The following is a 24,567-nucleotide window of genomic DNA, read 5'->3' on the forward strand; positions in this document are numbered from 1 at the left end:
TTAAAAGTTACGCGTACATATTTGGTGATTTACTTTTAATTATATATAATTATAGATACAGAACCGAGACCTTTAAAATTAGATTAATAATTGTAATTTTTAAAATGGCTGCACTCCGGGTTTTCACCCCCAAATTTAATTTAAAGACTTATTTTGACGTCAGGGATATACATAGTTCATCTGTGCTTCCATTGCGTTGTAAAAAAAAGCGTACGGACCGTAAAGGCGCAAGCGAGAAAGAGACAGCGACATTGGTCCTCGACCTCATGCCTCTTGTCTCTATCAAAATCAAATCATTTATTAATTTATGTCAAATATTAGTTATTAAGTATATTATTAATAGGAGCAGTGATAGCCGAGTGGTATAAGTTGACACCTCCTATGCAAGTGGTCGCAGGTTCGAACCCGAGGCAACACACCAATGACTTTTCGAAGTTATGTGTGTATTAGAAATAATTGTCACGTGCTCCAACGGTGAAGGAAAACATCGTGAGGAAACCTTGCATGCCAAAAAATTTGTTTAATACATTTATTGAGGGCATGCAAAGTCCCCAACCCGCACTTGGCCAGCGTGGTGGACTCAAGGCCTAACCCCTCCCTCATTACGGAAGGAGACCCTTGCCTAGCAGTGGGACAGTAATGGGTTAAATTTATTTATTTATTTTATTGACACTTATGATAGTCGTTACAATTACTGAATCTACCACTAGCTCGGAAAGGGGGTACAGCCTTATGAGAAGAGCTAGCAACAAAGACACACTCTTTTCAATCGCCAAAAGATTTACAATGTGGTTGATACAATAATTGATCATGCGAGGAGCTGCCAACAATCAGCGATATAGACTATCGGGACTGGAAAACTCGCCAGATTTGACACTTTTTATTATTTTCTATGACACTAAAAGGCCGATCCAGAGGACGCAGTATTATAGAAATCAATAGTCATCATTGGTAAACGCTCTGTGAGTTAAGCAACCCTTAGTGCGGTCATTTCATAGATGGGTGACGGTATGGTGGTATATGGACTGGGCGTCTCTTTGTCGACTGTCGGCACGTAGAAAGTCAGTCCCGTTTCTTTAAGATAACAGTCGTTAAGTCATGACAGAAACCCTTGGCGCGGTCATTCTAAAGATGGGTGACCGCATAGTGGATTTTTAACTAGGCGTCTTTGTGCTTTTTCGGCCACGTAGAAAGTTAGTCTCGGTTGTTGTCAATTAAGATAACAGTCGTTAAGTCAAGTCAAAGGCTAGGTTTGAACAAGTTTGACCCTAGGTTGACCACTAACCATACGATAAGAAGAAGAATACAAAAAATTCCTTACGATCCGTAAACTCCGAATAACACAGTGGAAGCGTAGCTTTTAAGTTGTTTAAATTACTTTCGAATAATCCCATCACGTCAAAGTCGATCCTACGAAATATGGATCCCACGTAAAAGTGGGTATTTAGAATTTTTAAAATGTTTTTTCAAAATCTTTAATAGATTTTAACCTTGGGAAGTTCTTAACTCCGTAAGTGTTGTTGAATCTGATGTGGAACTTGAAGGTTACAGATGGTTACCGTGAAATCTGGAATGTAACCTATGTGAAATTGTTGTAACCTAACGCTGGTTTGATAGGACTTGATAGAATTTTCAGTTTTTGTATTCTAAAAGCAGCAATTGAAATAATCTAGATTTTAATATTGTTCTCTAGATGTTGTAAAAGCACTTATAACGAAGGGCAGAATATTGACTTGTATTTTATAATAAAAAAAATCATCCGATTTTATGTATAAACAACCTAATATATTTGAACTCATTGTGTTCAAATTGACAAGGAGAGCTATTAATACTTTCAGTTGACAACTATTTAAAAACCACTATGCTGTACATTGTAATCTCCTCAGATTATAATGATTAACACGTTACGTCAAAGCAGCAATGTACTGAATAGTGACCATCAATTTGACGTACACTAGTTGTCAACTGAGATACGTGACACGCATAAAGGAACGACAGGAAAAGGAACATTAGATATTAGGTATATCTCTTAAATCTTTTAATACCTCATGGATCAATACCAGATGGACACGGATCTCCTAAATCTACCAAACCGCATGGTTATAGAATACGGGAATTAACGCGAACACGCCTTTTACCTTAAAATGCTTAATGCGTGTTCGCGTTAATTCCCGTATTCTATTATACATTAAACATGCAACGCGAGAGTTTAAAAGTTACGGATGGTTATAATTGAGATGTTTTTGGTTCCACAACAGATTATCAACTTAGTATCATTTAGGTTACACACCAGATTTCAAATATATTTAGGTTCCACATCAGATTCACAACTCCAGCTCTCCAGACTTAAAATTGCAGCAGCAACACGCTTCTTAGCCGTGGTCGTACCACGCGGGAGTAGAAGTCCTCGACGTTCACCAGGTACTGCGTGTACCGCCGGGCCCGGAGCCACGCGGCGGCTGAACGGAGCAAGCCGTCCTCGCAGCGGCACAGCGGGGGAGATGGGGCTTTTTTGGCTACCGTCCTGGACATAAAAAATGTTCTTTTAGGGCAAGTGTCTCTCCCCGTAATGAGGAAGGAGTTAGGCTTAAGTCCACCAGGACACTAGTCCCACAGTCAATTAATGGGTTAAAAAACAAAATTAACCATTTACCGGTACCGCTCAAACGTACCCCTTCGTTTAGTACGAGTACACAAATTGAGAACTTAGGGTTTAGGATCACATGTTTGGACTGGTTATTTCATTGTTTTGGAGGTGGAAAGAATAACCTATTCTGCCTCTGATAAAAGACTGAGCTACAACTGAAACGGAGTGACATAGAAATATATAAAAAATATGGGAAGACGCGCCGTTTTTTGCTGATTTCGGCTATAAATATAACTGAATATCAACAAAAATGTAAGATGCATCTTTTCAACTTCGACTGCCTCCGTGGCGCAATGGTTTAGGTCGCGCCGAAAACCATTGCGTCGGGAGGTCGTGGGTTCGATTCCCACACGGAGCAATTATTTGTGCGACCCACAAATAATTGTTTCGGGTCTGGTTATCTGTTGTTTGCATGTTTGTAAAAGTCACCGCGACACAAGAGCAACTCTTAGTGTCTTTTTTAGAATGAGAATGAAAGAATGAAAAATAGGGGCTACAACGTTAGCTATGCGTCTTTTTAACTAGCGCGGGCAGATCTGTCAATGCCTGTCTTTCTAGCCTTGGCTTCAAATCTTCAGGTTACCTGGCAGGAGTGCGCGTGTGCGCTGCATCGGTGTGCCGTCATAGCCCAGTGTCAAACATCTGCAGCGAGCGAGTGATGACGTCGTCCTTGAGGCACGACTCCAGGAACTCCTCGATCGTGATCACGCCGTCCTGGTTCAGATCCAGCTTCCTAAACACACGGTCCACCTGAAACAACCATTTAAAAAAATAATATATTTTATTTGCAAAAAATGTGGCGGTATACAGTCAACTTGGGTAACTTTGAAACATTTGGGTAACATTGAACGTGGGAATTTGAACTAGTTTCGATAATTTTTTCATATGAAACCAACTTTGATAAAGATTCATTTTAGTTTTGCAAACTTTTATCAATTGTGTTGGTTTCATATGAAAAAATAATCTAAACTAGTACAAATTCCCACGTTCAATGTTACCCAAATGATTTAAAGTAACCCAAGTTGACTAGGTGTTAATTATCTTAAAGTACAATAACATTTTGCCATTATTGGCATGGAAAAACTTAAAAACTAACATTTTAGTTTGATGTCTTAAACTCTTTCTCCCATTTGAAACGCTAATTTGCAAATTTTTATCGTATGGTTAGTGGTCAACCTAGTGTCAAAGTTGTTCAAGCCCGAAGGCCTTTGACGTGGCTTAACGACTGTTACATTTATTGACAACAACCGGGACCGACTTTTAACGTGTCCTCCGAAGCACGGAGAAGCCCAGTTCAAATACCACTATGCGGTCAACCATATATGGGCACTTGAAGATGAAAATCGTTGAATATCGGAGATAGCCTCGTGTAGCCTTTAAAGACTATAAATTAAGGTCAAATTTACAGCCTAAGACCTGCGTAGTCTCATCTACTTGCTTTAAAAGAAACTTTTAGATTAAGGTCTTTAAAGCCCACGAAAGGTCTTAAAGAGCACTTTAAGATCTTCAGATGCCAAGTTCCTTACTTGTTCATTGGCCTTCGCATCATCAAGCCTGGCAGCCGGCGAGCCCGGTGGCGCTCTCCTGCCGAGCAGCTCATGCACAGCCACCACCACCTCAGCCAGCTCCTGCCTCGTGATGGCGCCGTCTCCGTCCACGTCGTACAGGCGGAACGCCCAGCGGAGACGCTCGTAGACAGAGCCGCGGAGCAGAGTTGAGAGAGTCACTAGGAGTTCCTGGAAGAGAGAAGGTGTAGTGTTTAGTTTAGTAGAGAATGGAGACGATTTTTTTATGTTTCTGCAGAGATTAGGTGCCTTTACACACACGCTCTATTGCGCGTGAAAAAGAGCGTGCGTGTAAAGGGTGTGCAAGGAGAAAGGAAAGACCACGCGCCGCGCTCATCTGTCAAGTCCGAGAAGAAAATCGCTCTCGAAGAGCGCGCTGCTTTCCCGTGCGTAATCCTGTACGCTCCCTAAGAACGTGCGATACAGTGTGTGTGTAAAGGTGACCATTGTTATTATTTATAGATCTGGCTATGTAATGGCAAGTCAAAGATACTATGATGATAGGACGAATTCTCAAAAAATAAACTGTGTGACACTACATAGTATAAAGTAAAGTCGCTTTTCGTGTCTGTCTCTATGTCTGTATGTATGTATACTAGGTATGCTTAGGTCTTTAAAACTACGCAACGGATTTTGATGCGTAAAAGCACGCAAGTAGTCAACGCGACGCGACGGTTCGAATCGAGGCAACACACCAATGACTTTTCCAAGTGATGTGTGTATTAGAAAAAACTATCACTTGTTATAACGGTGAAGGAAAACATCGTGATGAAACAATATCTAAAAGTTGAGTATCACATTTCTTGAAGGCATGCAGTCTCCAACCCGCACTTGGTCAGCGTGGTGGACTCAAGGCCTAACCTCTCCCTCGTTTGTGAGGAGACCCTTGTCCAGCAGTGGGACAGACATTGGTTAAAAAAATAGATTATCTACGACTAGCTGACCCGCACAACTTCGCTTGCGTCACATAAAAGAGAATAGGTCATAATTTTCCCCGTTTTTGTAACATTTTTTACTGGTACTCTGCTCCTATTGGTCGTAGCGTGATGATATATAGCCTTCCTCGATAAATGGGCTATCCAACACTGAAATATTTTTTTAAATCCGACCAGTAGTTTCTGAGATTAGCGCGTTCAAACAAACAAACAAACAATCAAACAAACAAACTCTTCAGCTCTATAATATTAGTATAGATAGTATAGATTAGTATAGATTACTTTTTGCATCTTGCAGTATGTAAATCTCTTCAATAATACGAAGTGTCTGTTGTGCTTGGCGTTTTGCCAGTTATGAGGTATTATCATAAACCTTTCCGCACTCACGGATCACAAGTTTATGACTGTTAGAGTGTTAGGTTTGAGTCCCATTTGGATCAAAACCCTTGTGACTCCGCTCGAATAATTTTAGCTAAGTTAGTACTTGTTATAGAACCCTGCCTATTTTGTCTATTTCGCCATGAAAACAAAAAAGCTATTGAACTGTTTAGTTTATACAGTTTTTCTGATACAACATTATTGAATAAAAAAGATTTTTTATAAAGTTTAAAGCGTTTTTTATAACTATGATGGAGTTACCTTCCAGTCTCACCGGATGCAGCTGAATACCAGTATTTTACATGCAGCGACTGCCTATCTGACCTCCACAACACAGTTACCTGGGTTATAATATTTCACGGTAAAATTGGTTGTCAGATTTTCAAACTTCTGACAACTGGTAATCACTATCTAAGATCTTTATAAATGACTGCCGGGACCCACAATTTACAAAAAATAATCTAAAATAGGATGTTAAGGATGAGGACCAAGTTTTGCATATGATATAAACATATTGTTATACTGGGCACGTTTCCAAACTGCGGATTCAGAAATAAAAAAAAACATCTGACGACCAGTACCTCGATTCTCTACCACTATCGACTACCGACAACCGGCTAGCTATCGAAATTTTGACATTTAGAATGTATTGCCAAAATGTTTCCTACGAAACCAGTCAGAGGCGCTGATCAGATTTTCATACAAATTTCTCGATGACAGTTCGGTTGTCGGTAGTCGATAGTAGTAGAGAATCGAGGCACTGGAAACCGAACTCGAGACTGCCTGATCAGCAGTCGGATAGTCACTACCGACCACGCCACAGACATAGTGAATGTTATATTATTATATTTACTTTGATGCTCTCCCTTTCCTATGTGGCCAAGTCCTTACTGGTCAGATAAATCAATGGTTTTGCTCAAAATAGAAGCTTAACTCCACTGTATGTTATTGCTACATATTATTATCGTTTACAAGTAGTTGGTATATCGCAGGAAATCATCTCATAAACGTATTTAAATCTGTAATAGAAATAAGGAGCCATTTCCTATTAGCTACACGTTTGGCGCAGTGGTTAACGTGGTCACCTCGCCGCGACAACTGTAGCGCCGCGTGTGGTTCCAATCCCACCCAGGACTAATCTTTGTGTGATGAGCACGAGTATTTGTTCTAAGCCTGGATGTTAATTGATCTATATAAGTATGTATTTAGAAGTATATAAGTATGTTTATCAGTTGTTTGGTTTCAATAGAACAAGCTCTGCTTAGTTTGTAATCAGATGACCGTGTGTGAGTTGTACAATGATATATTTATTGAGCGATATAATCACTATACAATAATCATATCAGTCTAGTCTTTCTTCCAACTATGTTGGAGTAGGTTTCCAGTCTCACCGGATGCAGCTGAATACCAGTATTTTACATAAAGCGACTGTCTATCGGACCTCCACAACAGTTACCTGGGTTATAACACGATACTCTTCGGTAAGACTGGTTGTCAAACTATCAAGCTTCTGACTACTGGTAACGACTGTCAAAGATCTTTGAAAATTACAGCCGGGACACACAATTATACATGCCTTCCGAAACACGGAGGAACTCGATATGTATAAGATGGTCACCCATCCACAGAACAACCTCGGCAAGCGTAGCTTTACCTCAGATATCGATACGCGCGGCTGTTGTTAATTAAACCACGAGCTTCTTAAGATGATTATTATATGTATGTATGTATGTATGTATTATACATATTTTCTTATTTCTAAAGTTTTTTCAACTGAATAGCATAAGTTTTTCCCAGTTATTGCACTTTTAATTTAATTGGCACAAGTTTTGTACTTCTGAATAAATGGCGGCCGTTCAAAACTTTAGTATAGCGACATCTATCGACGAGTTTGGTGAACTAGTTTCTGAATTTATTAGGGATGGCTTAGGCCCAGCGCAGACAAACCCTATCCTCCGCGACTGGGCGGGGCCGTACCGCGAGATGCGGCAACGGTGGGGCTGCCGTGGGGAGCCGGGGGTCGGGCGGTCGGACCCGGCTCTTAACCCATGGCGGCTGGTGGTGGAGAGGCCGCTTCCCCGTCTGGGTGGTACCGTTGTAGCCCGGGGGACCAAAAGCGGCCGGCCGGCTGGGCTGAGTAGACTCAGTCTGGCCGGTTTTGGAGAGGCTAGTCGCGGAGGAAGGGATGTATCCCATCCTCCGCGACTGGGCGGGGCCGTACCGCGAGATGCGGCAACGGTGGGGCTGCCGTGGGGAGCCGGGGGTCGGGCGGTCGGACCCGGCTCTTAACCCATGGCGGCTGATGGAGGAGAGGCCGCTTCCCCGTCTGGGTGGTACCGTTGTAGCCCGGGGGACCAAAAGCGGCCGGCCGGCTGGGCTGAGTGGACTCAGTCTGGCCGGTTTTGGAGGGGCTGGTCGCGGAGGAAGGGATGTATCCTATCTCCGCGACTGGGCGGGGCCGCACCGTGAGATGCGGCAACGGTGGGGCTGCCGTGGGGAGCCGGGGGTCGGGCGGTCGGACCCGGCTCTTAACCCATGGCGGCTGGTGGTGGGACCGTAGGGCCCGGGAGCGTTGGGATCTCGCTCTCGGGCTCGTTGGTCGGAGAGGAGGTGGCGGCGGCCTACACATCTTCCGCCGCCGGCGGCCGGGACATGCTGCGCATCTGCGCGTGGCCTGTCCCGGCTTCCGAAGGCCCCCTGGCTGGCGAACTCGGGGGAGTTTGCTGGCCATTGCACAAGGGGGCATAGTGGGGGGACGGTACCCGTGTGTTGGGGTGTCGTCCCACACTGTAGAGGAGTCCACGTGTGGACGGCCGCGTCGGGGTCGCGGATGTGTGCTTAAAAGAGCTCCCGTGACCTCGGCACCATGCGGCGAGGAGGAGGCAACACCTCGGTGGTTTAGTGGGTAGGCCTAGCCCTTCTGGTTCGGAGAGCCCCACATACCCCAGCGCTCCCCCGGGCGCTGGGGATGCAATTTCATGCATTAACCGAGTTAACAAAAAAAAAAAAAAAAAAAGGCCCAGCGCAGACAGACCGGAATAATCCTCGCGCGGTCTCGAGCATTTTCTTTACGGCTCGCGGATGCTCGAGCATGCTCGCGACTGCTCGAGCCTGCGCGAGGAAAGCGTTCTAGGTTACCATTCTTCATAAGGCCCAGCGCAGACAGACCGGAATAATCCTCGCGCGGTCTCGAGCATTTTCTTTACGGCTCGCGGATGCTCGAGCATGCTCGCGACTGCTCGAGCCTGCGCGAGGAAAACTTTCTAGGTTACCATTCTTCATTAAACAGGCCAGTTTTCGTGAAAATTCGTCAACGATGGTAGACTGGGCCATTATTATAATTGCTCTTTTGACTGAAGAAGAATAATAATGACGTTCTCTCTCTTTAAACTCAGTAACAACATTGAAATTTTTCGTACGATGCTCGCGCGTCCTCGAGTATGCGCGGGGATACCCGCGCATCCTCGAGGACGCGCGAGCATTTTTTGTCAGGTTCAAGCAATTATGCACTTTATTTTAATAAAATTAAAGTTGATTTTCAAGTGCGTTAAAAAAATCCTCTCCGCTGCGCTCCTCTTGGTCTGCGCTGACCCTTAAACAGGCCAGTTTTCGTGAAAATTCGTCAACGATGGTAGACTGGGCCATGATTATAATTGCTCTTTTGACTGAAGAAGAATAAAAATGACGTTCTCTCTCTTTAAACTCAGTAACAACATTGAAATTTTTCGTACGATGCTCGCGCGTCCCCGAGTATGCGCGGGGATACCCGCGCATCCTCGAGGACGCGCGAGCATTTTTTGTCAGGTTCAAGCAATTATGCACTTTATTTTAATTAGTTTAAAGTTGATTTTCAAGTGCGTTAAAAAAATCCTCTCCGCTGCGCTCCTCTTGGTCTGCGCTGACCCTTATATTTTTAAATTTTTAGTCCGCCTGGTGGATTGTAAAATAAATAATATCACGTTTGTCGCAGTGATTAACGTGGTCACCTCGCCGCAATAACCGTAGCGCCGCGTGTGGTTCCAATCACACCCGGGACTAATATTTGTGTGATGAGCACGAGTATCTGTTCTGAGCTTGTCAATTTATTTAATTAAGTATGTATTTACAAGTATAAAAGTATTTTTATCAGTTATTTGATTACCATAGTAGGTACAAGCTCTGTATTGAAATCCGTCTGTTAGTCATTTTTTTGGATTCTCTCGCTCATATTACCTACTACTAGTACTACATACAATTTTTTTTATTATTATAAAAAAATGTCCTTGCCCTGTCTTTTCGTAATTAACTCAAAAACTACTGAACCGAAAACAATCACTAATATTGCATTGTTGGCATCAAAACTTACATATTATCAAAGTAGTTTTACCTTGAAAATTTCACCCGTATTTCATGTTATGGGTTTATATACTGCTTTGAAATTTTTGGATTATTTCCAAAATTGGTATAGGTAGGTTTAAAAACGTCTTACTGCAGTATACCTAGGACTATGGTGACCATAAACTAGAAATTTCCACGTCCATTCTTAACAGCTCGTGGCTAAGTAGACACAGCCACCTGGATCGATCTTCCAGGTTAAGTTACGCTTGCCGAGGTTGGTCTGTGGATGGGTGACCATATTATATATGCCGAGTAATTACATTTGAGAAGGCAAGTAAAATGGTGTGCTGTAATATTCAAAGATTTTTGACAATCGTTAACAGTAGTCAGAAGCTTGAAAGTCTGACAATCAGTATTAATGAGAGGTATCGTGTTATAATACAAGTAACTGTGTCGTGGAGATCTGATAAACAGTCGCTCCATGTAAAATACTGGTATTCAGCTGCATCCGGTGAGACTGGAAACCGACTCCAACATAGTTGGAAGAAAGGCTAGACTCATAATAGTATGACTGCCTAATTGTAAATGGCGAAACGTGGTATTTCGTCGTAATTATGTATGTATCTATGTAATTTCATACTTTAACTGTCACTTTATCTATACTAACTAATATTATAAAGCTGAAGAGTTTGTTTGTTTGTTTGAACGCGCTAATCTGAGGAACTACTGGTCCGATTTGAAAAATTCTTTCAGTATTAGATAGTCCATTTATCGAGGAAGGTTAAAGGCTATATATCATCACGCTACTACCACTAGGAGCAGAGTACCAGTGAAAAATGTTACAAAAACGGGGAAAATTTTGACCCATTCTCTCTTATGTGACGCAAGCGAAGTTGCACGGGTCACCTAGTCTAAGAGATAAGTTATCCGGCATTTATCTGTCACCTGTGCAACTTGCCTGCAGTCTCCTTATTTATTCAAAAGCCATGGTGTATCTACATAATAATTTACATCGCGGAAGTGTTTTAAAACTTTTGTGAATCGTAGCCAAAAAGATTTCATGTAGTTATTACCTTAAATACTTTCTTTCTTGGTTTAATCACGCTTTTTACTCTTGAAGGGGTGGGCAGAATTCTATTTTATACCTCCGTTTTTTTATTAAAGACGACTTTCATACTGGAAATTGCTTTTGTGTCGCGGGGACTTCTACATACATGCAAACAATGGACAAAAAGTACAACCAGACCTGAAAAAACTATTTGTGGATCGCACAAATATTTGTTTCGTATGGGAATCAAACCCACGACCTCTCGACTGGTAGTGGCGTGGTGACCACTTTATTTGCTGCGCCACGGAGGCGAATAATACATTTTAATAACACCAATGACTATTCCAAGTTACGTGTGTGAAGGAAAACATCGTGATGCAACCTTGCATGCCTGAGAGTTATTTAGAACAGTTCTTGAAGGTATGCAGATGCCCTTCACTTGGTCAGCGTGTTGGACTCAAGACCTAACCCTTCCTCATTTCCGGAGGAGACCCTTGCCCAGCAGAGGGACAGTAATAAGTTCTTATTTAAAAACTAAATATAAGTGCCATTTTGATCCATAACTTAAGCCCTTCTCCGTGTTTTCAATATATTTCTGCCTAGACCTTTGGGTATAAAAAGCTTGGTATATCACGAAAAATGAATAAAAGATCGAATAAAGACGGATAAAGGAACTAGTTTCCGTTATTTTTCTCAAATTATTTTCGCTCAATAAACCAAGTAAGTTTGTTTGTTCCGAAGGCTATAATTTATATTTACTATCTAGTTTTCTAGACTTTCAGTATTAGCCTAGATTTTAGCTCGTTTTGGTCTAGACGTAGTAAGGTTAAAGATCACTATCTTAGATGACCTAATTTATTTTAGGCAAAACTTATATTACACTAGCTGACCCGCGCAACTTCGCTTACGTCACATAAGAGAGAATGGGTCATAATTTTCCCCGGTTTTGGAACATTTTTCGTTGCTACTTCGCTCCTAATGATCGTAGCGTGATGATATATAGCCTACCTCGATAAATGGGCTATCTAACACTGAAAGAATTTTTCAAATCGGACCAGTAGTTCCGGAGATTAGCGCGTTCAAACAAACAAACAAACTCTTCAGCTTTATAATATTAGTATAGATTATAATATTAGTATAGATAAAAAAAAATCGTCTGTTAGGCGTAACGGTTTAACTACTGAACACATTATGGTGTAATTATGCAGAGCGATAAATCATAAGAACAGGAGAGACATGTCTTTCAATTTTATTTTATTGATTCACCCTTCCCCTTGTTTCGGAGGAGACCCCAGCCTTCAGGGCTAAAATTTAAAAAAAAACTTAATTTAATAAAATGGAAAACTAGAAAACCACCACGGTGACAAAACCACATGAAAACAGCTACCCATCTTAATATTGACCTGGATGACATTACTTAACTTTGCTTTACACACACGCAAAATACATTTTACATTTCCAAGCTTGAAAAATCCAATTTAGTAGATAACATCAGTTATTTTAGAAAAACATCGTTTATACAAAATGTAGCACGCTGTATATGAACTCGCTGTGTGTGAGAACACCCTGTATCTACGATCAAAACAAGGATATTTATATTGTTTTGTAAGAAACATTCGCTCGCTGAAAGTGTAGAGTTAGGTACAAAATAGATTTTTGTAGTCCCATGTTGGGCGCCAATGTTTTTTATGTAAAAGAGAGTCGTGTTGTATAGACTAGAATTAATCATTTTTTAAACTATTCCCAGCTTTAGCTCTTGTGTCGGGGGGACTATTACAAACATACAAACAACGAACATAAAGTGCAACCAGGCCCAAAACAGTTATTTGTGGAAAGCATGAATAATTTGTACCGTGTGGGAATTGAATCTACGACATTCTTATGCCATCAAAAACTTGAACAACTTACCCCCGGTTTCTGAGGTACATTTAGCGTTAGTTTATCTATTCAATAGCGTTTAAACTCATATAAAAAAGCTATTAAATACATAAACTACCGCTAAATGTACTCAGTACCGGGGGTTAAAGCAACAAACGGTAGTTTAGACAAAAATATAACTTGTAACTACTCGTAAAAGGTTCAACAAAATACTCATGGCCATTTCATAAAGAGTAGCTGATTGGCCACTTATGCCCGGTTTCTGAAGCACATTAAGCGGTAGTTTATTTATTCAAACTTATTTTTACATGAGTTTAAACGCTATTGAATAGATAAACTACCGCTAAATGTTTCTCAGAAACCGGGGATGAGACATCTTATACTATAGTAGCTGACTCGCGCAACTTCGCTTGCGTCACATAAGAGAGAATGGTTCATAATTTTCCCCATTTTTGTAACATTTTTTACTGGTACACTGCTCCTATTGGCCTTAGCCTGATGATATATAGCCTTCTTCGATAAATGGGCTATCTAACACTGAAATATTTTTTTCAAATCGGAGCAGTAGTTCCTAAGCGCGTTCAAACAAACAAACAAACTCTTGAGCTTTATAATATTAGTATAGATAAATCTAATAAATAAATATCTATACTATATAACTAGGTCACTACTTCACAAATAACAACGCAATTCAATAAATCTGTGAAGTTCTCAGCATCGGTGGTGTTAGTTGACATTTATAGCGCAACTTTGTCGACGGGGAGACGTCGTGTGTCGTTAGCAAACACATATTATATATACTTTTACATGCGAGTTAGTTCGTGTAGCATTATTCTGGAAGATAAGAAAATATTCTATGTCCTTTCCGAGGAGACATCTAAATAAATATAACTCAAAGGTGACTGACTGACATACCCCCGGTTTCTGAGTACATTTAGCGGTAGTTTATCTATTCAATAGAGTCAAAACTCATATAGAAAACGGTATTGAATAGATAACTACCGCTAAATGTACTCAGAAACCGGGCAATAGAGGTCTATGAATGAAGGCACAGCCCAAACCACTGGACAGATCGAGCTGAAATTTGGTATGCAGGTAGATAGATTTTCATCCCCAAGGGGACAAAAATTGGGGATGAAAGTCTGTACGTAAATTCTGTCCTAGGCCCCGACCACGCGGACGAAGTCGCGGGCAAAAGTTAGTACATTATAATATGTACATAACATCACGAATTCTTTCTATAGAGGATTTATATCATTTGCAGTCTGCAGTTACAGTTTGCCTTCAGTTGTCAGTGTAACTGTGTTTGTTCTATCAGGTCGGGGAAAAAGTCTTTTCGCATTATAGTGCGTATGAACTTGTAATAAAATCTTTTCTCTACAAAAAAAAGCTCGATATTTGGGTACCTCACGAGCTCCCTCAAAGAAACCTAATGAACCGTGTACTCATTTGTGATTCTTGAAGCCAAAGAGATTTTATTACAAGGTCATACATACTAATAATATTTTAGTGTTATAAATATAAATTTACTCACTCTAAAGCTGATCGCGCCGCTGCAGTTGACATCAAACGCTTTGAACACGTAGTGCGCGTACAGAGCGGAGTCTGGAACAAAAGTTGTATGTTAAATCATACACTAACATGCCACCGTTGACGCGGTCGTTACATAGATGGGTGACCGCATAGTGGTATTCGAACTGAGCGTCTCCGTGGAGGGCACGGTATTAGTCGGTCCTGATTGTTGTCTATTAGGATAACAGTCGTTAAACCATGTCAAAGGCTAGGCTTGAACAACTTTAACACTAGGTTGACCACTAACCATACGATAAGAAAAAGAAGACATGCCTGACCTCTCACTGGTTGTGTTCGTCACACCGCACTATGAGAGTGATGTAACACAGAGTGTATCTGTGTATTGTGCACAACACACTGTAAACTAACTACAACACAGTTCGGGCGGCTTCAACAACTTTGACACTAGGTTGACCACTAACCATACGATAATAAGAAGTACCACAGTTGCCTAGTTCTCCGTAATTGGTCACCGTAGCTGAATATCGGCTAGGAGGACGTTATTTCTTTATGTCAAACAGTCGACTAACCCCCGGTTTCTGAAGTACATTTAGCAGTAGTTTATCTATCTATTCAATAGCGTTTTTTTATATGAGTTTCAACCGGGATTATTTTCGTAGTAGATTAATATCAGCAGTTTTAGAGAAGATTGTTACAAACATACAAATGTATACTTACTTCCATGAGGAAAGAACTTCGCATAGATATCTTTGAACGATTCCTCCTGTACCACGCCTTCGGGACATTCCTGAAACAAACAAAAATATTTCAGCTAATATATGTATATATTTTTTATATAACCCCTTTCTGTGTCCCTCTGCTGGGCAAAGACCTCTCCCCAAGATTTCCAGTCCCCTCGGTCGTTTGCTGCGTCCGGTCAAACGTCCAGGAATAATATTATAGTTATAATAATTACTATAATTAAAAATTATAGGCTAGTAGTTATTAAGATAATATATTCCGGGACAAATATAAAGTGTAAACTACTTTTTCCAAACTATCCTACCTATCTATAGATAGATTATTGAAACGCAAAAATAAACCAAACCTATATAAGTTATAAATCGTAAAAATCCCCGGCGATTTAATTTATTTATAAGAAAAAAATAAGCCTATTGTTTTACCTATTGTGAAACGGCCGAACTAATTTAGATAACATTTTAAGGACAAGTAGATTACCTAAACTTATATATATCTATCCGAAGCCACCGAATTATTACTCATTTTTATTTCAAAACGGCTGAATCGATTCCGATAAAATTCGATCGAAAAATAGACTATACCCCAGAAAAGAAGCTCTTTTCTATATCTACAAGACACTATTAAATACGAAATCTCAAAAAAACAATATACATAAATAGTATGTATATAATTTCGTTCAGTTTGCAAGGTATCTCGCACAGGAAGTGTCTGTCTGTCCGTGTGTGTGTACATGTCATGTCGTCTACAATAGGGGGCCGCTTCAAGTCCGTAGGGGACCAGTTATAAGCGAATGGGGGCGAGACTATTTCCTTATACCAGGTAGCCAGGTACATTGAACTACATTGCCATCTACTATTGAGACCTGCTACTATTGAGAATATTGTAATACTAGCTGACCCGCGCAACTTCGCTTGCGTCACCTAAGAGAATGGGTCAAAATTTTCCCCGTTTTTGTAACATTTTTCGTTGCTACTCCGCTCCTAATGACCGTAGCGTGATGTTACATAGCCTATAGCCTTCCTCGATAAATGGGCTATCTAACACTGAAAGAATTTTTCAAATCGGACCAGTAGTTCCTGAGATTAGCGCGTTCAAACAAACAAACAAACAAACAAACTCTTCAGCTTTAATATATTAGTATAGATATGTACATACATACATAATAACACGCCTATTATATGCAAAAGTGTGGGTATCTGAAATACTCCCATGTTTTGCTATTAACAAGGTTAGTCCCATGTCAAAGGGAGCGAGTCTATTGCATTTGCCGGACGCTTTACCAATATCCGGACTACTATTGAGAAATATTCGACAATATACCCTTAAATCAGAAAAGGTCAATAGTTCAACTCCGGCATTGAACCCTAGACATCTCTTGATCAACAGCTCACTACCTCTTTCTTCAATATCACGATCCCAGTTTACCACTATTCCCTTCTCAAAACTTCACCGAAATCAGCTTAGCGGTTTAAACGTTACAAACAGATAGACTTTCGCATTTTATATATGAACTAGCCGACCCGCGCAACTTCGCTTGCGTCACCGAAGAGAGAATGGGTCATATTTTTCCCCGTCTTTGTAACATTTTTCGTTGCTACTCCGCTCCTAACAGCCGTAGCATGATGTTATATAGCCTATAGCCTTCCTCGACAGACGGACTATCTAACACTGAAATAATTTTTCAAATTGGACCAGTAGTTCCTGAGATTAGCGCGTTCAAACAAACAAACAAACAAACAATCAAACAAACAAACAAACTCTTCAGCTTTATAATATTAGTATAGATAAATGAAAATGAAATGATGAAAACAATTATGAGTGTAGATAATTTTTAAAACATTTATAAAATCGCGTTCGCTTATATATTAGTCGTACAACACAAAAGATACATGTTTTGTTGTACGTAAGGCTGTATACACACTACACAGTCTCGACTTTTTGTCTTACCTAAGAATGAGGTGTGCTGAAAATAGAGCAACTGGGCCTTTGACGGCGCAGAGGTAAAAGTAGCTACTATGATATCTATACTAATACTTGCTGACACGGCAAACGTTGTTTTGCCATAAAAATAAAAAAAGTGTCATTTAGGGCCATGAAAAATAGATGTTGGCCGATTCTCAGACCTATCCAATATGCTCACAAAATTTCATGAGAATCGGTCAAGCCGTTTCGGTGGAGTACGGTAACGAAAACTGTGACGCGAGAATTTTATATATTAGGTTAGGTCGGGGAAAAAGTCTTTTCGCATTATAGTATGTATGAACTTGTAATAAAATCTTTTCTCTACACAAAAAAGCTCGATTATTTGGGTACCTCACGAGCTCACTGAAAGAAACCTAATGAACTGTGTACTCATTTGTTATTCTTGAAGCCAAAGAGATTTTATTACAAGTTCATACATACTATAATGCGAAAAGACTTTTTCCCCGAACTAATATTATAAAGCTGAAGAGTTTGTTTGTTTGAACGCGCTAATCGCAGTACCTTCTGGTTCGGATTGAACAATTCTTATTGTGTTGAATAGACCATTAATCGAGGAAGGCTTATAGGCTATATGTCATTACGTTACGGCCATCAGGAGCGGAGTAGCAACGAAAAATGTTACAAAAACGGGGAAAATTATGAGCCATTCTCTCTTATGTGACGCAAGCGAAGTTGCGCGGGTCAGCCGGTACTGCTATACACTTCGTGGCGCAGTGGTTAAAGTGGTAGCCAGGTAGTAGGTTGTAGGTTCCATTCCAACACAGAATAATTATTTGTGTGATCTATAAATAATTGTTTCGGGTCTGGTTGTACTTTGTGTCCGTTGTTTATATGTTTGTAAAAGTCCCCGCGACACAAGAGCAAATTTTAGTGCGGGAGTTGTCTTCATTAAAAATAAATTAATGAACAGTTATTTGTCAATCGCATAAATGTTTCGTGTGGGAATCGAACGACCTCATGCAATGGTAGCGGCGTGGCGACCTAAACCACTGCGCCACGGTGGCAGGGCGTAAGTCGGTTAAGTCCTGCTTATCCTGCTACTGTACAGCCGTGATTATCTCTGATCTTGTTAAATAATATACTACGGCTTCATGATCTCATTAGTATTATAATACTAATTATAAGCGCTTGTAACTCCATCTAGTGTCGAAAAGATGGTAACTTTGATTTTAAAAGATGAGTTTTTAAACCATTTATTTTTGTTACACATAAAGAAACATCACAAATACATAACTTAATAACTAGTCAGTACATTTATGTGCAACAAAGGGCTACAGCTCAGTATGAGCTACATGACTACGTGAAAACTAGTTAACAACAGCCGCGCGGTTCGATCTCTGAGGTTAAGCCACGCTTGCCGAGGTTGATCTGTGGATCGGAAACCATCTTATACATATCGAGTTCCTTCGTGTTTCGGAAGGCATGTTAAATTGTGGGTCCCGGCTGTCATTTTCAAAGATCTTTGACAGTCGTTACCTGTAGTCAGAAGCTTGAAAGTCTGACAATCAGTCTTACCGAAGGGTTTCATGTTATATCCCAGGTAACTGGGTTGTGGAGGTCCGATAGACAGTCGCTCCAACTTATAACCTAGGTAACTGGGTTGTGCAGGTCTGATAGGCAGTCGCTCCATATAAAACCGCGATGGAAAAAGCATATTTAATTTGTATAAAAAGTGTTATTATATAAAAAGCAGTGTATGTGTGTCAGTAGAGTGTCAGGTGTCTCGAGCTGCTCTGAAAGGTGCTTCCGTCGTTATTGTGTAGCCAGCCTTACAGGGACTATACATACGACAGTCAGAAAACATATGAAAACATACTAATAAGATATATGAGAAATTCAGTACGTCTTTTACGCTTTTAAGGTGAAACGAGCAAGCCGATTTTCAAGAAATTTTGCATTGTTTTGGAGAGCTGGATTCAAACTTAGACGCATTTTGTTTTTCTTTTTTTAGTTCAGGCTTTTTTCAATGTAGGAGCTAGTTCTTTTGAAAAACATTTATATTTTTTATTATCTTATAAAAGACAACTCCCGCACTAAAAATTGCTCTTGTGATTTTACAAACATACAAACAACGGACACAAAGCACAACCAGACCCGAAACAACTATCTATGTCTATAATAATTGTTCCTTGTGGGAATCGAACGAACTCCCGACCCAATGCTTGTAGCGTGTCGATTCCTTAACCACTGCGCTAAACGTGCAGTTAAAGGTATAATAAATAATAAAAATTGATTTGTCCGAATTTGCCAACACTAATATGTACGGTCCCTAACTCGAGTTTAAAATAGAAAGTCTGTCGCGAAACAGTCCCTTGTAACTGTGCTCTATATTGTTATAACCTAATATTGAACGGCAAAGGTTAACAGATAAAAATTAATATGGCCGATTGGGTCTAATTGTAAACGATTTTTATAACTTAATTATATTTTGGGGTCGAAATTTTACCCTTTGCCACGGTCCTTAAAAAAATGTTGTTAGGATTTGAGTACATCATGCTAATCAAGTAATATTGTATTCCTTCAAGAACTGTGTTAAACAACTGTCAGACATGTCATTCATCACGATGTTTTCCTTCACCGTTATAACAAGTGATCATTATTTCTAATACACACATCACTTGTGTGAAAAGTAATTGGTGTGTCTTTTATATATTTTATGCCTGAATAAGACTACTGAGCGTCGTAGAATTATTTTTTTATCTCAACTAAAGTATTAACAGCATCATTCAATCTATATTTAATTTATTAGGCCCATTAATAAACCACAAAAATAAACTTTTATTTGTTTACTATAACCGTAAATATCATAAACACATTAATAGTTACATCATTTTTTATTATCTGTATACAATATGGCTACCTGTCATGCCGCGTTATTTTTGGCGGGAACGGTCGTCGACACTTACCTACTAACCTTTTAGTAGAAGCGGACACAATAGAAACATTGCCATCTCGCTTTAGCATTTCCACAACGTATAAAGCCGTCTCTTTCTCATTCATTAGTACAGGTTTACACAGATTCTCATCCGACGCTGCTGGCAGAATAAATATTTGTCTTTGTTGCGAAAAAAAATAAAAATGTAAAAATGGCGGGAGTTTTTGCGGGTGCGATGTTGGTTTTAATTGTTCGTGGTTTAGGAATTATGGCGTTCAGCCTAATTTTATAAGAGTTTATTTCTCTTGTGGGTTGCATGTTTTTGGTTTGGTTATTTATTTTCAGTGAGAATTTTATTTTCAGTACGATTTAAATATGAGTGTTTGATGATAGCCGAGTGGTTTAAGTTGGTACCGAACTAATAGTCGGTTCAAACCCGAGGCAACACACCAATGACTTTTCCAAGTTATTCGTATATTAGAAACAATTATCACTGGTTTCAATGATGAAAAATAACATCGTGATGCAACCTTGCATGCCTGAGAGTTCTTTAGAACAGTTCTTGAAGGTATACAAAGTTCATACCCCGCATTTGACCAGCGTGCTGGACTTGAGGCTCGGATAAGGATCTCCTTCCGTAATGAGGGGCGAGTTAGGCCTTTAGACTACCTTTAGGGCCAAATGCAGGTTACGAACCTTGCATTCCTTCAAGAACTGTGTTCAACAACTCTCTTAATGTATAGAATATAGCATTGTGTTTAAAATAATATAGACCTGCGTGTCTGATTAAAGGAATAAATAAATAAATTAGGTATTTATTGCATGTCTCACCCCCGGCTTCTGAGGTACACTTAGCGGTAGTTTATCTATTCAATAGCGTTAAAACTCCAATAAAAAAACGCAATTGAATAGATAAACTACCGTTAAATGTACTCAGAAACCGGGGGTGAGACAGACAGACAGCGAAGTCTTAGTAATTGAATCCTGTTTATAGTTTTTATTTTGCCTTTTGCTTACGAAACGATAAAAAACTAAAGCATTTGCGTCGCAGTCGTTCAAATTCCTTGAAATTAGTTATAATTTTAGTTAATATAGTTACTTTTAGTAAGATTTCCTCATTAAGATAGGCTTTACATATTATTTGTTATAACAGTATAGAGTGGCGTGATCGCGGTACACTGTGACAATATGGCGGCCAGTTTGTAGTGAAAGCTATGCGATATAAAAGCTATAATCAGCGACTGCCTCCGTGGCGCAGTGGTTTAGGTCACCACGCCGCAACCATTGCTTCGGGAGGTCGTGGGTTCGATTCCCACACGGGACAATTATTTGTGCGATCCACAAATAATTGTTTCGGGTCTGGTTGTGCTTTGTGTCCGTTGCTTGTATGTTTGTAAAAAGTCCCCGCGACACAAGAGCAATTCTTAGTGCGGGTGTTGTCTTTTTAAAAATAAAAAATAAATAAAAATATAATAATACTTACATACATTAATTCAAGACTTATTCTTCTTGTAGGTGGAGAACAAAAAACGTAACTTGGTACGATCCTTACAAACTTCCCTTGCCTCATTCACATACATATTAGGTCAGGGAAAAAGTCTTTTCGCATTATAGTATGTATGAACATGTATGAGTTTTAACGCTATTGAATAGATAAACTACCGCTAAAAGTACCTCAGAAACCGGGGACCACTAGTCGTGTCGTTTTAGTTGTTCCACCGCTCTACGAGGGTGTAACTGTGTATTTTGCACACACTTGGACACTATAAACAAAGTCTTGCAGCACTAGCCAGTTTCCATGAAACTGACCGCCGTAGCCGAAAATCGGGTAAGACATTATACCCAAAACAACCTTTTAAGCAACCTTTGGCGCGGTCACTTCATAGATGGATGACTGCATAGTGGTATTTGAATTGGGCGTTTCCGTGTTTCGGAGGGCACGTTAAAAGTCGGTCCCGGCTGTTATCTACTAAGATAACAGTCGTAAAGCCACGTCAAAGGCCTTCGGGAGGCTTGAACAACTTTGACTCTAGGTTGACCACTAACCATACGATAAGAAGAAGACCTAAAACTACCACCAGGGAAATCATTTCACGCAGATGAAGTCGGGTGGAATGGCTAGTGTGAGTGGCTACCTCCTTCAAGACTTAAGTTCAGTCGGTTCAAAACTTGGTGATGACGTAAGCAGTGCATTCAGACAAAGTTTCAGTTTTCAGCTGAAGTTTACTTAAGTTAGTTTATTCACTGTCAGATGCATTTTCAGATCAGTATGGATACTAATAGGGTTTGAAAAGATTATTTAAGATCTTTGACGACCAGTCTTACTTAGTATCGTGTTATAAGCGAGGTAACTGTGTTGTGGAGGTCCGATAGACAGTCGCTGCATGTAAAATATTGGTATTCAGCTGCATCCGGTGAGACTGGAAGCCGACTCCAACATAGTTTGAAGAAAGGCTAGACTGATTGAGTATGTGTAAGTCCAAATTTAATTTCTGCACGAAAGACTAAACTGTTTTAAGTCAGCCTTGATTTCATTCTGCACTCAGTACAAATTCAGAATTTAGTTCAACAAAAACAGTAATTTTCAGGCTTAAAAACAACTTATGGGGATCCTGAAAATTGGTAGAATCTCTCCCATTCCCTTTACGCTACATTGAAAAACCAATGGGCTGAAAGCTGAAATCGTTAAGGGCTTAACCGCCAGTTTAAATTGAAGCAAATATATTGTTTTAACTTTTAGCAGTATGGCGTCTTGTTGATTTCATAGATATTTTAACTAGAATTATATTTATGGTCTGCTATTGTGGTCTAAGCAGTAGTGTATTATTATTATTTATTTTTATTCCAAGTGACAAGACTCATATCGTGTTTGAACAGTATTTCTTACTTGTATGTGACTGCTGATCTAAAAGTCTCGGGTTCAATTCCTGGGTTAAGTAAAGTGCTATCTTATTGGTATTCAATGACTTTTTAATTTTGCTTCTAGAATAATCTCAATAGTAGCCCGGAGTTTGGTAACGTGCGTAAATGGCAATAGACTTGCCCCCTATTACATGAAATATATTAATTACGTCATGATATACCTCTGCTTACACTATGTACCTACGTTTTAGGGTATTATGTATATGTCCAATATGTCCATGTTTAAAACTGTTCTCTAAATTGTAAAATCAAGAAAATGATGCAATTTTTTTTTAAATCTCCCGCACAAAAAAATGCATGTATGTAAATTCTTTTATGTACGTGATAGGCTTTATCCATACTTTAATATTATAAATGAGAAAGTAACTCTGTTTGTCTGTCTGTTACTCAGTCACGGCTAAACTACTGAACCAATTTGCGTGAAATTTAGTAAGGAGATATTTTTGATACACGAGAAAGGACATAGGCTACTTTTTACCCCGGGAAAATGACGCATTTCCCGGGAAAAATCAGGTGGCGAACTAAGTCTCGAATAATCAATTTATAATGACATTGAATTAACAAAATTCCGTTGTCATGGCAACTGTTTTAATGGCGGATATGCCTTAGCGCGACTTCGTTATATTAGGAGATATAAATTATTTTGAGAATATTTTTCGTGAAAAAAAAGCATATTTTATATCATCACGCTACGACCAATAGGAGCAGAGTAACAGTAAAAAGTGTTATAAAAACGTGGAAAATTCTGACTCATTCTCTCTTATGTGACGCAAGCGAAGTTGCGCGGGTCAGCTAGCAGGATATTATTTATTTCTTAAAATCCACAAAATAACAGAAAATCGCTTTAAACTCCCATCAAATAATTTCAAAGCTATATTTAATATCACAGCGTGCACTGGTACGACTAATATCAACGTGTATTTGTGTACTAACACGCAAAATTGCGTGTTTTTCAGTTTATTGTGAACCGTATAACTGTGGGGCACGCGTCGATATCGAATACTCGACTAAATTTAGGTTTAAATCAATTAAATTATTTAAATACATATTAGGTCGGGGAAAAAGTCTTTTCGCATTATAGTAAGTATGAACTAAAATCTCTTTGGTTTCAAGAATCACAAATGAGTACACGGTTCATTAGGTTTCTTTCAGTGAGCTCGTGAGGTAACCAAATATAGAGCTTTTTTGTGTAGAGAAAAGATTTTATTACAAGTTCATATTATACTATAATGCGAAACAACTTTTTCCCCCGACCCAATACAAAGAGAGGAACTCGTGGTTAAATAACAACAGCCGCGCAGATTGATCACTCAGGTAAAGCTACGCTTGCCGAGGTTGGTAAGTGTATGAGTAACCATATTATACAAACACAGTGTCTCCGTATTCTGCGCTTTAAATTGTGGGCCCCGGCTGTAATTTTCAAAGATCTTTGACAGTCTTTAACAGAACACAGAAGCTGGAAAGTCCGATTCCCACACGGAACAATTATTTGTGCGAGCCAAAAATTATTGTTTCGAGTCTAGTTGTATCTACTGTGTGTCCGTTTTTGTATGTTCGTAAAAGTCCCCGCGACACAAGAGCAATTCTTAGTGGGAGTTGTCTTTCAAACAAAAAAAAAAAAACTCTGAATTCAACTTATTGGCCGGACCTAGAATTTGTACCTAGCAATAGCTCACAGCAGTAGCATGCTATTATAACTATTATTAAAGCTACTGCTTAATTTTTAAAGCACTGTTACCATTCGC

General features: G+C 39.6%; 1 protein-coding gene across 1 annotated transcript in view; it reads right to left on the bottom strand.

Moving 5' to 3' along the window:
- Positions 1-2,325: 2,325 nt before the first annotated feature.
- LOC142985125 (A-type potassium channel modulatory protein KCNIP1) overlaps positions 2,326-24,567 on the bottom strand; it is a 50,042-nt gene continuing 27,800 nt past the window's right edge. Inside the window, exons 3-7 of the mRNA XM_076133102.1 lie at positions 15,019-15,088; positions 14,303-14,373; positions 4,174-4,383; positions 3,231-3,397; positions 2,326-2,524 (exon numbers count right to left, since the gene is read on the bottom strand). Coding sequence (XP_075989217.1) covers positions 3,269-3,397; positions 4,174-4,383; positions 14,303-14,373; positions 15,019-15,088 — 480 coding nt within the window. The 3' untranslated portion in view covers positions 2,326-2,524; positions 3,231-3,268. The remainder of the gene's footprint in view (positions 2,525-3,230; positions 3,398-4,173; positions 4,384-14,302; positions 14,374-15,018; positions 15,089-24,567) is intronic.

The sequence above is a fragment of the Anticarsia gemmatalis genome, chromosome 29, assembly GCF_050436995.1.
Source record: "Anticarsia gemmatalis isolate Benzon Research Colony breed Stoneville strain chromosome 29, ilAntGemm2 primary, whole genome shotgun sequence".
Taxonomy (NCBI): domain Eukaryota; kingdom Metazoa; phylum Arthropoda; class Insecta; order Lepidoptera; family Erebidae; genus Anticarsia; species Anticarsia gemmatalis.